The sequence below is a fragment of the Poromitra crassiceps genome, assembly GCF_964638095.1.
Source record: "Poromitra crassiceps genome assembly, chromosome: 2".
NCBI lineage: Eukaryota > Metazoa > Chordata > Actinopteri > Beryciformes > Melamphaidae > Poromitra > Poromitra crassiceps.
In genome coordinates, this window is record NC_139624.1 from 120,653,274 (window position 1) to 120,670,489 (window position 17,216).

At 45.2% G+C, this 17,216-nt stretch overlaps 1 protein-coding gene across 2 annotated transcripts in view; it reads left to right on the top strand.

The window, feature by feature from the left end:
- LOC310772373 (T-cell surface glycoprotein CD4-like) overlaps positions 1 to 15,450 on the top strand; it is a 45,245-nt gene extending 29,795 nt beyond the window's left edge. For both annotated transcript variants that reach the window (XM_083632159.1, XM_083632158.1), the window contains exon 4: positions 15,273 to 15,450. In XM_083632159.1, the coding sequence (XP_083488285.1) occupies positions 15,273 to 15,394 (122 nt within the window). In that variant the 3' untranslated portion in view covers positions 15,395 to 15,450. The remainder of the gene's footprint in view (positions 1 to 15,272) is intronic.
- The last annotated feature ends 1,766 nt before the right edge of the window (positions 15,451 to 17,216 follow it).

Consider the following 17,216-nt stretch of genomic DNA (forward strand, 5'->3'; position numbering starts at 1 on the left):
TAAGCATTTCAAGCACATCATTGACTCTGAAGCTAATATTTTCTGATGTAATGACACCTCAAAAATAATTTCCTTCAATAAAACAGTGAAAACAAAGGAATTTTGTTTGGCCAAATAATATTTTTTAGCTGCAACCAGCAGCGCTGGCCCCTGCGTGCGCAGACCCTACACCTTCTTGCTGGTCTTGATTTACTGCTGGTGGGCATCAGATATTCTAGCTTGTTTGCCTGTCTCTGTGCATCAAGCCTGCTGTCTGGGTCTGTGTCCACCATACTTTCACAGGAGATGGATCTGGCTTTGATCCACGTCCCACCGTCAAAAAACGCAATTGACGAACATACTCGTCCTTGGCACTCTACGTTACTAAACGAATTGACGAACATACTCATCCTTGGCACTCAATGAGTTAATTACGTTCGTCATAATCGTCAATATTCAAATCATCTTGCACTGTTTATGAACATTGCACATCAGAAAACGTTACAGCCAATGCTCCACTCCCACTAACACATGCTGCCTGCTTTGCTTACATCTAGGCATTAGAAGAGGGGGGCCACCGTAGTGACTGGTGGTTAGTAAAGACGCAACAGCTCCTGCCCGCATTGTTTATGATTATAATTTAATTATTTGTTTAACCGACTAGTATTTCTCATGCCGACTAGTGAAGGAGTGGGCGTTTAAACGTTTAACTGGATGAATCATCTGCATCTCTACTCTTGACCACGTATCACTTAACGTTACAGCTCCAGGAATGATTTTTCACGCACACTGGGCACAGATCCACACACACACCCAGCCTCACCTCAGTCTTCAAAGTGACTGGGCCTCTTCAGGGCTGTTTCACCGTTAAACGCCACATGGAGTCGGGCAGGATGAAGAAGAACAGAGCGTATGTTCTTGTTGTAGACGGCTGATTTCACGTTAGCCCGCTGAGCTCATTATGTCAAGTTAAGTTATTTAGCAAATGCTTTTATCCAAAGCGACTTCCTGTACATTTTGTAAAGAGTGAAATCAATGATGCATCAGCCAAGACTAAAGCAATAGAGCTCAACGGTCATTTGACATTTCCTGCCACTGAAGTGAGTTTAATTTTCTCTATAGACATTTCAAAAAACCTTAAATACCGTAATGAGTTTTAAGGCTGGAACCAAGCCAACCCGTGACCTACTGAATCATGAGTGACCATAAAACATTTCACTTTGAGCAAAAATAACTATATATATAACTTATATATATATATATATATATATATATATTGCCACTGTCACTAGCCACCACCAGGGTTTTTGATCATTTTTATTAATTTTCCAAGACCCACAGAATATTTTCTTCTATGACTACGTAAAGACTGAATATCCCAAAATAAAGAAGAGAGCCTCGACTTTCATAATAAAAATAAGTTTGATTCTACCATCATCCGTTCTTTAAAGGGGGACTAACCCCCCAGATATGTATCAGAACAGTGATTTGAAAATACCTATGGAAAAAACCAAGAAATAACATAATGCTCTTGTCTATACTATACTCTTTGGCTGTGTTCAAGTCAGGATTTTTTTTCGGAAATCGACGCCATTACATTTTGCCCACCGCCTCGAAAATAATTTATTTGAGAGCTGCAATATCTTTATAAATATCAACAACTAGCCAACGCTGGTGGCCTGTATGGAAACAGCGTTTCTGAAAATGGTTGAAAGTTATATCAATTTGGCCATTCAGTGGCGAACTAGAAATTTAATTATTTTTCTCCCATATGTGTGTGCGTGGCTTGTCTAAACTTACGTTAAAAGAGACTAGTGACGCGAAGCGAGGCTCGTTACCGCAGCACACAGCACGGACAAATGCCCCGCTCTCAGTTTATGTAATCACAATGCGAGATTTCTCCACGTCATTCCCTCGCCCAACTTTCGATAAACCGCGCCATGATTTTCAATTCAATTAATTTATTGAAGAGTTTTGCAGAGACAGGTCTGAAATGCACTCTTCTTAACAACAAAGATAAAAAATTGACAAAGTGTACATACTGTAGGCTGAAAACTAAACAAGGATAAACAATTTAACTAAGTAAGTGATTCACATATCAAGCCTCAACATGGAGATGGTGACGGTCAGACAGTTTTCACTTCTTTATCATTATAGAGTCTGACTGCAGTGTGCAGGAAGGACTGCTGGAGGCGCTGTGTCCTGGCAGGCGGCATGGAGAGGGCGGTGCTGTTTCTCATGTGCCTCCCAGTACATTGCAGTCTGGTTGGAGGGAGAAGATCATGTAGTGGATGGGATGGACTCATCATCTCTTTTAGTAAAGTGATTGCAGCTTCCTCCCTACGATTCTTTACAGATGGGAGGTGGGGGAGCGGCCGCGTGCCACGTCTGGAGATGATCTTAAGTGCCCTACGTTGCACTCGCTCTAACTCCTCCTCCTGTCCTTTGCTGCATCCAACCAGGAGGACATGTCCATACTCCAGCACTGATCTGATAAGGGCAAAGTATATCAGTAGGAGGTCATCGACTGACATGCTTGTTCTGGCCAGCACTCTCAGCAGATAGAGATGCTTTGATGCCTTGAGCACCATGTCCTGGACTTGGTGAGAGTGAGAAAGAGAGGAATCTACCTGCCAGCCTAGGTAGCGAGCAGATGGAACCACAGGCACTGCCTCTCCAGCCAGATGTAATGGTGTTATCACAGGGGCTTTTCTCACACAGGTGATCCGCACCTCATAGCTCTTCTTCCCATTTAGGATCATGTCATTTTGCAGAGCCCATTCATCCAGATGCTGGGCTTCCAGTTGCATAGTCAGATCTGATGGCAGAGACCTGGTAGCCAGGCATCTTGAGAGACTGATGTCATCTGCATAACCCACCGATACTGAGTCATCAAAGAGAGTGTTCCTAGAACTCATGTAGAGCAGGAATAGGAATGGAGACCACACACCTCCTTGAGGGACTCCAGATGTTATGTGAGTCCACTGGCTACTATACTGGCACAACTACTCGTTGTGTCCTGCCGTGGAGATAGTTGAGGGTCCATGCAATGTCCCGGGGGTCTGAGATGACCTCACAAAAACGCTGCATCAGTGTTGCATGGTTGACTCTATCAAAGGCCTTGCTCATATCAGCCAATAACACCCGGATCACTGTGCCATCACGAGAGTCTAGCGCAGTAAGCCAGGACTGGTAGGCTTTGACCAGGGCAATTGTCGTGGAAGACTTCTTTTGGTAGGCAAATTGGTCCTTCACCACTGAGAGGATGTGATCACTGGTTCATTTGAGCATGCACTTTTCCATAAGTTTAGCTATGACACTTATTAGGGATATTGGTCTGAACTGGTTTAACTGATTAGCGCCAGCCTCTTTAGGAATGGGCACCACATTTGCACTTTTCCAGATGGTTGGGAGTTTGCCCTCTGAGAACGAGTGGTTGAAAAGATGTGTGATGATTGGTGCTAATTCTTCAGCATGTTCTTTTAAAAGCCACGAGGGAATGTTATCGGGCCCGGCTGCTTTTCTGCCATTTATGTTTTTGAGTAATGACTTGACCTCTCCAACAGAGCACAGCTCATTGTTGTTTGTTGGTCCTGGGAGGGGGAGAATACTCAGTGAGTTGCTTTCACACCAAGCACCTGCAAAGAAAGTGTTAAGCTCCATGGCTACATCCCCATCTGAAACGCCCTCTATTCTTACATGAGCTGAGCCCTTCTGCTTCCTTCCCAGCTCCATGTTGACGAAGTTCCACCATTTTCTAGGGTTTTCATTTTTCAACTGCTGAATGTGTCTTGTATAGTATGAATCCTTTGCTTGCTTAACAAGCTTCTGTGCCTGGTTCCTGAGTGTCTTCCACTTCTTGGTCCTGCCATGTTTGTGGAAGTGCTCCTGTCTCTTTAGAATTATTGACTTGACCTTTTCTGTCATCCATGGCTTGTCTGTTTTTCTGACCCTCTCTCTCCTTTTTGGCATGCATGTGTCTAGCATGGTGGTGATGGTAGTGTTGAGGGCCTCAGTTTTGTTATCCATCCCCTCAGCTGAGAGCACATGGTTCCAGTCAGTCATGGCCATGCAGAGTCCCAGTGCTGCCTTAGTGGTGGAGTTCACTGTCCTTGTATATACAAACTCAATTTTTGGCCTGCAGGTGTCACCTTTGGGCATCATCGAGACACAGGCATGGTCACTGGTTCCCACTGGAGCTGATACTTCTGGCCTGCTGTAAAACTGACCCATGTTGGATATCACAAGGTCCAGAGTTGCATCCCCCCTGGTGTGCTCTTTTACAAGCTGTTTCATGGAAGGAAAAGCACGTTGAAGGGGGAGGATGTTGAGGCGATTGAAATCACCACAGAGAATTATGCCCACTTGTGGTTGCTTTTGGAGGATTGTGTCAACAGATCTAATTAGATGGTCAACCAGTTTATTTTGACCATCTGCATTGTTCTCAGAGGGCGGATGGTATATCAGACCAACAACCATATAGGGGGTTTGCCTAGGTAGCCTACAAGGCCTCAGCTTAATCCACAGAGTCTCTAATGAGTCGTCTTCCAGTTCTTTTAGTTGGTTGGCATGAATGTCTTCTGACACTTGCATTACAATCCCTCCCCCCTTTCTACCAGAAGATCTGTCCTTCCTGAACATCTGATAACCGTCAATGTGGAATAGTTCATTTGGTATGAATTTTGTGCCCCAAGTTTCTGTGACACAGACAATGCTGCTCTGTTTGTTAGACACATGTGTGGCAAGTTCATCTCTTTTGTGAACCAGAGATCTAACATTTGACAGCAGAAGACTTGGCACACAGGAGGGCATATCTTTTTGCTGGACAAATCCGTTTTAAATTTTCGTTTATGGGCTTTTCGTAATTCTTGTTAAAAGTTACTGCAGCGCAGGGCGGTGTCAGACCTCCATGTGAAGAGCTCCGCCCGCGCGTCCCCGCTGCCTGGAGCACAGCAGCTCTAAAAGGCAGGGTGCCTACGAGCTGCTGCCTGGCCGGCAGAAAGTACTCCAGACTCGGTGTGATAATCCTGTAACAGCATTTGAGCTTATTCAGGTAAGATATTAATAATGTAATGCCTACCTACTTCACTTGCCTGATCAAACCCATTCCGCGCATTCCTCAGCCCAGCGCTGAGGAGCGCACACACACAGACAGAGAGTGTGCTGCTGTGCCAGTCCCCAGTCGCTCTGCTGACTTCATTTCCTGAAAAGTGTTGCTTTCATTGCACAGTGACGATATTATAGTAGCCGATGTGTTTAGAGAAGCTTTGTCACGTTGTCACGTCGTAGTATAGCGTTATATTTTACATGTGCGCTAAACTGCGATGAGATTTGTTTGCGGAAATGTCAGACTGAACTTCTCATCCCCATGCAAAAGCCCCCGCTTGAGGCAGAGCACCGCTGCTGCTGCGCGCGCCCCCGCTTGGGGCTCGTGCATGAGGATACAGTACGACTCTCTCCCGCCTGACTGGCCGTGAGAGAGTGCTTCCAACTCGGACTGATAATATAAACATCATCACTTGAGCTTATCCAGGTAAGATATTAATAAAGTAATGACACATTCAGCGGGAAACTAACTATAATTAAGACATGTGCCAACTTCGACGACGTTTGGTTCAGTATTTTAAGAGCAAACTTCCTGAAAAGTTGCTGTTTTGGAGTTTTCTAAAAGGTTGGGAATGATTTTACAGCAACACAATGCCATGTCCTTCCTTTTATGATTATAGTGGCGTTTATTGATAGTATTGTGTTACATAGGAGTTGGTAGGAAAATAACAGGCGATTGTAATCAATTTACAGGTGATTAACACATTCACTGCCAGCCATTTTTTTTTTACTGTAGGTAGCTTCTGCCAGAGGTTTTTTTTGAGGATTCTGGCTCATCTGTTAAGACCCGAGGATTCTTTTCTGCTAAGATTTTAAAAAATATCAAAAGATAATATAGAATATATAGAATAGAATATATAGAATATATCAAAAGAACTAATAGAATGTGTGCTTTCTCTGTCTAAAAGAGTTAGTTTGTAGAGTTAGTAGTTATGTAGGCATTAGCACTTGAATACAGCATGGTTTCAGCGTCTGAAAATTTAAGCTGAGATAAATAGCTTTTTGTGAAATTCGATAGAACAGTCACTTTAACCATTCATTTTTGGCATCAGTAAGACGTCAGACATCTAAACAATAGTTTTGAACAGTAATTTCCTCCATAACAGCAGGAAACCCCCCTCTACTTCAAACTCCTCCCTCCGTGTGTGTTCTTCTTGGCTGCAGCGGGCGTGTCACAAGCTCGTTTCTGCTGCTGCTTTGCTGCTGCTCCTGTCTGCTGGCGGCCGCTGGGCAAGTCTGGATGGGCTCGCTCGTTTCTTGGGGTTTCGGTTGAGAAACCCCAAGAAACGGGGTTTCTTTTGCGATTCTGGTCTTATTTATGCTGCGTGTTTCAAAGTGTGTTGCACCCATAATCTATTATGCAAATTTGCAATCCCCCACCGCCAGCAATCAGCGCGAAAGCGAAAGCGTTTTCGCCAATCCATTTTACAGTATGAGAATGGTTTCATTGCGCGTTCCCCTGCAGTTTTGGCTCGGCTTTTTCTAGAATGGAGAGCACTGTCGCCACTTAGTGGGTCGGTGGAATGGGTTGTACATGTTCGGTGGCTTCAATATTTATATAAGAGATGTAAAAGGGTTAGATCAACGTCCCACCGTCAAATTTTTTTTTTTTTTTTTTTGACGTATTGACACGTCATTGGCAGTCAACCGTTGGATTCTTTTTTGACGTATCAACACGTCATTGGCAGTGAACGTGTTAACAGGTCAAGTGACATCATGGGAATAGGCTTGGAGTTGTGAGGAGCCGAAAGGGTACAGGGAGAGTAGGGGAGTAACTATTGTGAAATCCCATAGTCTTTGGGGACAACCTGACGTCAGGTTGTACCAAATCTCCCATTCATTTGAGGGCAAAAAAAAAAGCAGTGTTCCACCCTTAGAGGGCGCTTATGCCAGGTATGCTGCTGAAAAATGATACAAATGGTAAAATGGCAACAGTTTGGTGTCAAATGTGGAAATTTTGACCAGAATTCTTCACACATCACCCCCAAAGTCATATATATTGGTTAAAAGCTGAAAAAAAAGTGTTTTGGGGGTTAGTTACACTTTAACAGCGGTCTCTGTCTGACCAGAAAGCGGAGGAAATGGCATTTTTGTAAATTAAGTCATCTTCATGGCTCCTGACCCGAATAAATGCCTTTGATGGCGGATACTGGCGGTGTTACACTCAACTATGAACCCCATAATGATTTTGTTTCCCCATCTAACTCGCCCGTGGGCACGGCTTTTACCGTAACACCGGTGTGAGAAAGAGATTCACCCGGCTATGAGAGAGGGAAGCCTGGGTCGCTCGTTCGTCTTGCACGGGGAGGCGACTGGTTGTCTGTGTAGGCTACTGTATGTCAGGAGCAATCTACCGGCTGAAATTTACACGGCGTCAAGAGTTCAGGAACTGGATTACTATTTCCTGAGGACAAGTGACTTGTGGAAGTGTCTGGCTGGGTGGGCTTCCTGCTGCAGCCATCCGACCGCTTCAGCTCATCCAGAACGCTGCAGCCCATTTGGTGTTCAACCAACCAAAATTCTCTCATGTCACTCCCCTCTTCCGTGACCTTCACTGGCTTCCCATCTCGGCTCGCATCAAATTCAAGACACTGGTACTGGCCTACAGGGCAGTCCACATGACAGCCCCTTCATATCTGCAGTCCATGGTCAAGTTCCAAACTTCTCATCGCTCCCTCCGCTCTTCCACCCGTCCAGATCGCCTCGCTCCTCCACCCGCTACGTGGGCTCAAAAGTCACGCGTCCCGATCGCGACTCTTCTCGTCCCTGGCCCCTCAATGGTGGAATGAGCTCCGGTCAGAATGGCCGAATCACTGCCAATCTTTCGGCGGAGACTAAACACTCACCTTTTCAGGCTACACCTGGGCCCTTCTTGAACTAACATCTCTAAAAAATAAAAAAAAAAACTACTAATGCTACATGTTACTTATTCCTTCTCAAACTACTTCCTACATGGTGCTAGTCTATCAAAATATCTTAGCTGTCATTGATTGTGTTGCATAGTGGTTTTCTGTACTGTTGACAAATTGTGATATTGTAAGTCGTAATTTTTTTTTTTTTTTTGCAGGCCAGGCCACCGGGCATCGGCCCGACGTGTTAGCTTGGACGCTCACAGTCACAACACTGCCTCAGAAACTTGGCTGCATCCAACTCGAGACAACTTTTCAGACCCTGGAGACAATCTTTCTCAGAAGAGACTAACGCGACAAATCTGGAGACTTTTTCTGACATGGGATTAACATTACCAGCAAGCAGCAGTTGGTTAATTTTGGTTAATAAAAAAAAATAAAAAAAAATCGACAGGTCAATTATACATTCGAATATGCCCTCCTCCCCCACATTCGAAGTTAAATTCGAATTTAGAATAAAAAGTGACAGCCCTAATCTCTGGGCACTGATGACATCAGTGATGTCGCAACACTGATGACATCATCATGATGTTACAATGCACAATTGCTGAAGTGACATCACTGATGACGTGTGTGTGTGTATGTGTGTGTGTGTGTGTGTGTGTGTGTGTGTGTGTGTGTGTTTTCCCAGGATGGCGATTGTCTGATTTTTTTGTGTAGGACAGTCTTAACGATGCAGATGCTGAAGTTTGGTGTCGTTGAAAGAAAAAATGTGGGAGGAGTAGGGTTTAATTAGTTTTACAGTTTTTGCAGTTTTGCAGTCTTTAGACTTCATAATTGGCCATAGGTTGCAGTGTACAAAAGTTTCTCCTCACTTGGGCCCACATTTCAATGAAGGTTGCAAAGTCGTATGGCTGATTTGTTATGAAATTTAAAAGTTTGAAACTTTAGACGGTCATTGTGTTATGTATGAATGGAATTATAGCTAAAGTAAATTACCCCCCTTTTGGCTGTTGACCCCCTAGAACCCCCTCAAGGACCCCTGGGGGTCCCCGGACCCCCATTTGAGAACCACTGGTTTAAGCCACCAAATTCTTACTGCTCTATCATTTATTTTTTAAGACCATCATCAGATAGCGCGGCCAACTGAATATATTGCAATGCATAGGCTATCTGTTATTATGGTTGTTATAAGCATCACAAACCGCACGTCCAGTTCAAAGAGAAAACATTTCAAGAAGCGTCAACTCGAGCAGTTCGTTTTTCACTCTTAACACATTGACTGCCAGCCGTTTTTTTTTTGCTGTAGGTAGCTTTTGCCAAGCCGTTTTTTTGAGGATTCTGGCTCATTTTACAAGAGCCGAGGATTCTTTTCTGCTTGGAGTTTGTCAACACAAAGTTCACAAAAGTACTAATAGAATGTGTGCTTTCTCTGTCTAAAAGAGTTAGTTTGTAGAGTTAGTAGTTATGTAGATATTAGCCGTTGAGTACAGCATGGTTTTAGCGTCTGAGACAGGAAGCTGAGATAATCGCAGTTTTGTGAAATTCAATCAAACAGGCAGAACAGTCACTTTAACCATTTATTTTTGGCATCAGTGAGAGATCAGACATCCAAACAATATAGTTCCGAACGCCCTCTCCTTCAACTCCTCCCTCCGTGGGCGTGTCTAGTGGCTTTCAGCCTGCGTTGGTCACAAGCGAGTGCTCTGCTGCTGGGAGTTTGAGCAGCGTCCCTCCCTGGCAGCGAGTTTGAGCAGCCTCCCTCCCTGGCAGCGAGTGTGGATAGGTCTCACTCGTCTCTTGGGTTTGAGAGCCCCGATGAAGCCCCGTGCGACTCTAGGCTTTATGCTGCCCACACAGTCCATTTCTGGAACCCCCCACCGCAGCAGCGCGAAAGCGTCCCCGCCTACAGTATGAGAATGAGGCTCGTTCGTTTCTGACTGTAAAATCGCCAAGCCATTTCCTTGTGAATGGAGGAAGCAGCCGCGGGAGGCGGCTGCTTTTGGTTGACTTTATCTCTGTCGGGAGAGGACCGTCGCCACCTAGCTGGTCGGTAAAATAGATTATACACATTCAATACTTCCAATATCTCCATAGGAGACGCGGGGGGCATTGATCCACGTAGCACCGTCAAAAAAAAAAAACTATTTTTTTGACGTATTAACACATTGAGTGCCAGCCATTTTTTCAATCCTGTGGGTAAGTTGTGCCAGGTTTTTTTTTGAGGATTCTGGCTCATTTTACAACAGCCGAGGATCGGTTTTCTGTTAAGACTTCGTGAACACCAATCATCTAAAAATAACTAATATAATGTGTGCTTTCTCTGTCTAAAAGAGTTAGTTTGCAGAGTTAGTAGTTATGTAGATATTAGCCGTTGAGTACAGCATGGTTTTAGCGTATGAGACAGCAAGCTGAGATAATCGCAGTTTTGTGAAACTCAGCAGAACAGTCACCTGCCTGTGATTGTGGGTGCCTTTGGGCGAGTCTGTATACTGTATTGTGTGTGTGTGTGTGTGTGTGTGTGTGTGTGTGTGTGTGTGTGTGTGTGTGTGTGTGTGTGTTCGCGCGTTGCTCCGCGGCTCTGGGGGGAGGGGATCTCTGTCCGTTCTGTGTGTGTGTCTCCGGGCTCCTCCCTCCGTCTGTGCTGCTGGGAGTTTCCAGCGAGTTGAGCAGCCTCTCCCTGGCAGCGAGTGTGGATAGGTCTCACTGTCTCTTGGGTTTGAGAGCCCCGATTAAGCCCCGTGCGACTCTAGGCTTTATGCTGCTCACCCAGTCCATTTCTGGAAACCCCCACCGCAGCAGCGCGAAGCGTCCCCGCCTACAGTATGAGAATGAGGCTCCTTCGTTTCTGACTGTAAAATCGCCAAGCCATTTCCGCGGGAGGCGGCTGCTTTTGGTCCACGGGTCCCGTGGCTGTGGCTTCTCTCTGTCTCTGTCGCCACTTAGTGGTCGGTAAAATAGATTACACACATTCTCTTGCTCCAATAGTTATCTCGAAGATGTAAAAGGGGTTGATTGATGTCCCACCGTCAAAAAAAAAAAATGTTTATGTAAGACGAGTTAGCTCGTCCTTGGCACTCAAGCGCTGGATTATGTAAGACGAGTTAGGTCGTCTATGGCACTTAATGTGTTAATACGTCAATGGCAGTGAACCGCTGGATTTTTTTTGACGTATATATACGTCAGTGGCAGTCAACGTGTTAAGTTGTGAAAACGATCTCTCACCCTAAGTCTACAGTTAGCGACAGGGTGAGAGATGGAGATCTTTAAATTGTGAAGCAGAGGTGTGGACTCGAGTCACATGACTTGGCACAAATTTGATGACTTTAGACTCGACTTGACAAAATCAACAAAGACTTGCAACTCGACTTGGACTTGAACACCAATGACTCATGACTTGACTTGGACTTGAGCCTTTTGATTTGAAAAGACTTGATACCTTCCTCCAAACCCAAAGATTATATATATATTTTTAAAGACACTAATATCGCTACAGCAAGCCTGCCGTTCACAAGATGGGACAATCAATACAGACCTCACGGAGGGAGTCATTCATGAACGTAGGCTACAGTGAACGTCGCGGGAGTCAACTTTTCACCTCTCTTACCTCGATAATTGCCCATTGTGTTTACATGCATCTGGTAATTTGCATAAGAATAAAACCGGTTTTGCGATGATCCTGGTTTTGTAGACCCGTTCAGTTTCTCCGCGGCTTCGGGGGCTCTCTTTCCCCCTCCCTTCGTTCTCCCACGTCTGCCAGACACAGCATCAGGCTAGCCAAAAGAAAATTTAAACTTCCGGGTAAAACTTTCAAAATAATGTAATTTAAGTAAAAAGCCTCACTGATGCACGTTGGAGGAGAAAGGAGTGTTTCAACAAACGAAGCAGCAAACCTTGTATCAAAATGTGGATATTAAGATTACAGAATGGCATTAAACTGTGGCTGTAAAGCATTACTCAAAATTAAAATGAATGTTAACGTTACAAGGGTTTTATTTTGAAAGAGCTCAAGGGGATGACCTACTTACATTCTGACTGACTTGACACTGGTTCAGTAAAGTGAAGTATGTTTCAGTGCTGCAGTAAAAGTCGTCTCATCCGTGAGATGCTTTTCTTTCTGTTTTTTAGCTACAGTGTGCATTATACATGTAGCTATATTTTTTTACATTAATCTTTTTATTTCATTTAAACATAAAACATGACTGATAGTATGAAACGATGAAAGTGTAATGTCAACCAACTTGTTACTAACTAAACTAAAAAAGCATTCATGACTCTTGTTAAAATACCATTGCATTTGGTGAAGAGACTTGTTTAAGACTCGAAACTAAATGTTTATGACTTCGACTTGACTTGGGACTTGTGAGTGTTGACTTGTGACTTGACTCGAGACTTGCCTGTCTTGACTTGGGACTTGTGAGTGTTGACTTGTGACTTGACTCAAGACTTGCCTGTCTTGAGAAGCTGGTCATATCAAAGATCCGCCCCACACTCCCCCCGGACCACGACCCACTACAATTTGCATACCGCCCCAACAGGAGCACAGCGGATGCAGTAGCACACGTGCTCCACACCGCCCTGTCCCACCTGGAGGGGAAGGACACCTATGTAAGAATGCTGTTCGTGGACTATAGCTCAGCATTCAACACCATAGTGCCCTCCAGGCTGGTACGCAAGCTCAGGGATCTGGGACTAAACACAGCAATGTGCGACTGGATCCTGGATTTCCTGACAGACCGCCGCCAGATGGTGAGGGTGGGCAACCTCACCTCCTCACCACTGACCATCAGCATAGGAGCGCCCCAGGGGTGCGTCTCCAGCCCCTTCTGGTACGACCTCTACACCCACGACTGCGTGGCGACTCAAACTTCGAACACCATCGTGAAGTTTGCAGACGACACAGCGGTCGTGGGGCTGATCTCGGGGGGCGACGAGACGGCCTACAGAGAGGAGGTGGGGGCCCTGGAACAATGGTGCCAGGACAACCACCTCTCTCTGAACGTCTCCAAGACCAAGGAGATCATTGTAGACTACAGGAGGGGGGGGGGGCACACACCCCCCAATCACCATCAACGGCACAGTGGTGGAAAGGGTGGACAGCTTCAAGTACCTGGGAGTCAACATCCACCAGGACCTGACTTGGGCCGGCCACACCGCCACTGTTGTCAAAAAGGCCCAACAGCGAATACACGGACTCAGGCGCCTGAAGAAATTTGGGCTAAGGCCAGAAATCCTTATGGACTTCTACAGAGGCACCATTGAAAGCCTGCTGACTGGCTGCTTCACCTGTACCACCATGGACCGCAGGGCGCTACGGAGAGTGAGACGCGCGGCCCAGCACGTAACAGGATGTGAGTTGCCAGATCTGCATGAACTGTATAAACAGCGGTGCCTCAGGAGGTCCCTGAAGATCATCAAAGACACAAACCATCCCCACAACAGCCTGTTCTCCCTGCTACCCTCAGGGAGAAGATACAGGGTCCCAAAAGCACGCACAAATCGCTTGAGGAACAGTTTCTTCCCGCAGGCCACGAGACTCCTTAACATACAAAAATAGTGCAGTAGCCGTACTGTAACGTACCGTAGCTGCTACCACTACATATGTCTAATGTTTAATTGTATGTTTAATAAGGAATATGCTATTTGCACCTGTATGTCAAATACGCCGAATTTAAAACGCAGAGTTTAATTGTATGTTTAATAAGGAATATGCTATTGGCACCTGTATGTCAAATACGCCGAATTTAAAATGTTTAAGCACGTTTAAAGTATGCACACGACATGTGCACCTATGTGCAGTGAATATGCCACTGTCTCTGACTGTCCTATCACTATACTGCCTTATTGCTTGTTGTGTCTATTGTTGTTTTTTTGCACTCATATGCCCTGTTACATTTGTACTATGTTGTAAATGGAGTCCACAGCACAAGAATTTCACACGTGATACTTGTACCATGGAGTGACAATAAAAATCTTGAATCTTGAATCTTGACTTGGGACTTGACTCGAGACTTGCCTGTCTTGACTTGTGACTTGACTCGAGACTTGCCTGTCTTGACTTGTGACTTGACTCGAGACTTGCCTGTCTTGATTTGGGACTTGACTTGAGACTTGCCTGTCTTGACTTGGGACTTGACTCGAGACTTGCCTGTCTTGACTTGTGACTTGACTCGAGACTTGCCTGTTTTGACTTGGGACTTGACTTGAGACTTGCCTGTCTTGACTTGGGACTTGACTCGAGACTTGCCTGTCTTGACTTGTGACTTGACTCGAGACTTGGGTGCAAAGACTTGTGACTGACTTGTGACTTGCAAAACAATGACTTGGTCCCACCTCTGTTGTGAAGATCTCTCACCCACAGTTAACAGGAAGGGTTAAGAAAAGTGACTGTGACTGTGGTGAGCACACTTGGGGAAGTAGTTTTCAGCCTACCTTTTCTTAGCAGTTCCTCTGGGGCCAGTTGCACCAACTAACTTTACGATTAAGCCTTCTTTTCACTACGCCCAGGCATAACTCTTACGCCTGGTCAGGAGGAGGGGTAAAGTGCCTGCCTGTAACAGAGATCTCCGAGGTAGTCTCAGCGGAGACCTGATGTGATTGAGTCCTTACCGTCCTCATCGTCGTAAAGTTGTCTTCGAAGCATGACGTTAGATTATAACGAACTAGTTGTGTGGCTTAGCCTTCTCAAATGTTGAGGGTCGTTTTTTTGAATTTAATACATAGAATTGGGAACGTTACATTCAATTTCATTCAGACTGCCTGGCACTAATCGCCGCCGCCATTTTCCCCCGGGGCTTCCACAGGAGGAGGGGGGTGGGAGGAGGGAGGGTGTAGTGACGCACATACAGTAGTGGGTGACGGTGCGAGGCACATTTTTGGGCTAATCAGGGGGCATTCCCCGGCAATTCACATGGACGCGCATTGCTACGACCAGCGTAGTTAAGACCAGACATAAACCCTGTCGGTGCAACAGGCGTAAATCCACTCTAAAGACTGGTCTTAACTAAGACCGACGTAGGAGTTACGACCAGGCATAGTTAAGACCACTTGGTGCAACTGGCCCCTGGTGAACATGTTTTCTGTCACCACACAAAATGCTTGAACTGGACACATTCAAATGTGATGGAGGGGGTGGGGGTATTGAAGATTAATTTTGGCCGCGGAGTCGGCCTAATATATAAAGAAAATATGATGAAGCTTATAAAGAATTGAATTTGAATGTGTGGAGAGAGTCCAACAGTCTGTATATTCCTACGAAGAGTGACCAGTGGATGTGACATGTCCACACAGCTCTGTGCTGATCACTGACCATTCATCCACACCCTGTTTCTTTTGCAGATCCGCCGGTGACAACAGAGGGGACACGTGACTCTGGAGAAGGAAATGGAAGCTCCTCTGTGAGAGTGAAGCCACTCAGTCTGCTGCTGATTCTGCTCTTGGGGAAAACTGTCCTCCTGTAAGAAAACTAGACAGTCCATTCTGCTTTAGGGTTGTCCCAAACAATTATTTTCTTCTAGATTAAAGGAGGACTTACCTCCAAAACACTTTTTTTCAGCTTTTAACCAATATATATGACTTTGGGGGTGATGTGTGAAGAATTCTGGTCAAAATTTCCACATTTGACACCAAACTGTTGCCATTTTACCATTTGTATCATTTTTCAGCAGCATACCTGGCATAAGCGCCCTCTTAGGGTCGAACACTGCTTTTTTTTTTTCTCTCAAATTAATGGGATATTTGACACGTCGTGACGTCACGGTGACCCAAAGACTATGGGATTTCAAGATAATTACTCCCCTACCCCCCCTGTACCCTTTCGGCTCCTCAGAACGCCAAGCCTATTCCTATTGAAGTTTGCTCTTAAAATACTGAACCAAACGTCGTCAAAGTTGGCACATGTCTTAATTATAGTTAGTTTCCCGCTGAATGTGTCACTACTTTATTAATATATTACCTGGATAAGCTCGAATGATGATGTTTATATTATCAGTCCGAGTTGTAAGCACTTTCTCCAGCCCAGGCAGGCGGGAGAGAGTCGTACTGTAAAACCTCATGCGCGCGCAGCAGCAGCTGGGCTCTCTGTGCACAGTCTGACATTTCCGTGGCTATCAGTCCGACTTGGAAGCACTTTCTCTCGGCCAGTCAAACGGGAGAGTCTGCTCGCTCATGCACCCGCAGCAGCAGCAGCACACAGCAGCAGTGAGAGGCGGGGGCTTTCAACAGTCTGACATTTCAGCAAACAAATCTCGTCGCAGTTTAGCGGGAATCTAAGTGAAATGAAAGTCAGCAGAGCAGAGCAACTGGCTCTGTCTGTGTGTGTGTGCTCCGAGGAGGAGAAGAGCTCTGTCGTGTTCTGCCTGCGCCCTGAGAGGAAAAATCAGAGGTGTTGTAACTTTCAACAAGAATCACGAAAAGCCCCAAAACGCAAATTAAAAACGGATTTCATTGCGCGGTTTATCTCTAGTTAGACGAGGGAATTACGTGGAGAAATCTCGCATTGTGTTACCCCAGAGCGAGAGGTTTGTCCTATTGTGGGTGTGCTGCTGTTAACGAGCCCATGTCACTTTGCTCTCGTAACATAGTTTGAGACGCTGCCATAGAGATACATGCAGAAAAATAATTAAATTTCTAGTTCGCCACTGAATTACCAAATTGATATAACTTTCAACCATTTTCAGATTTTCTGTTTCCATACAGACCAACAGCGTTGGCTAGTTGTTGATATTTATAAAGATGTTGCCCCTCTCAAATAAATTATTTTTGAGGCAGTAGGCAAACTGTAATGGCGTCGATTTCCGAAAAAGAATCTTGACTTGAACACAGCCAAAGAGTCCAGTATAGACAAGAGCATATGTCATTTCTTGTTTTTTTCCATAGGTATTTTCAAATCACTGTTCTAATACATATCTAGGGGGTAAGTCCTCCTTTAATCTAATCTAATCAGGCGCGGACTGCATAATCGGGCACGTCGGACAAATGCCCGGTGGCCTGGCCTGCAATTTTATTTTATTTTAATTTTTAATTTTTTGGTGTGTGCCTGCAATCAGGCCACTCACTGAACAGCAGGCCAGACACTGCTCATTTCTGGACTCTTGTGTTGGAGCCTTGAGTTTTGCATTGCTCAACACTTGGCTATAGGCTATAGAGACTAAAACCATTGTTGGCCTAATTCTTCAGAAACAAAGGTTGGAGCTTGAGCAGAACACACTACCATGTGTTTAATGTTAGGGGCTTGCTTAAACAGGAAGATGTTTAATGAAACTGAGAATATGTTGATGTTTA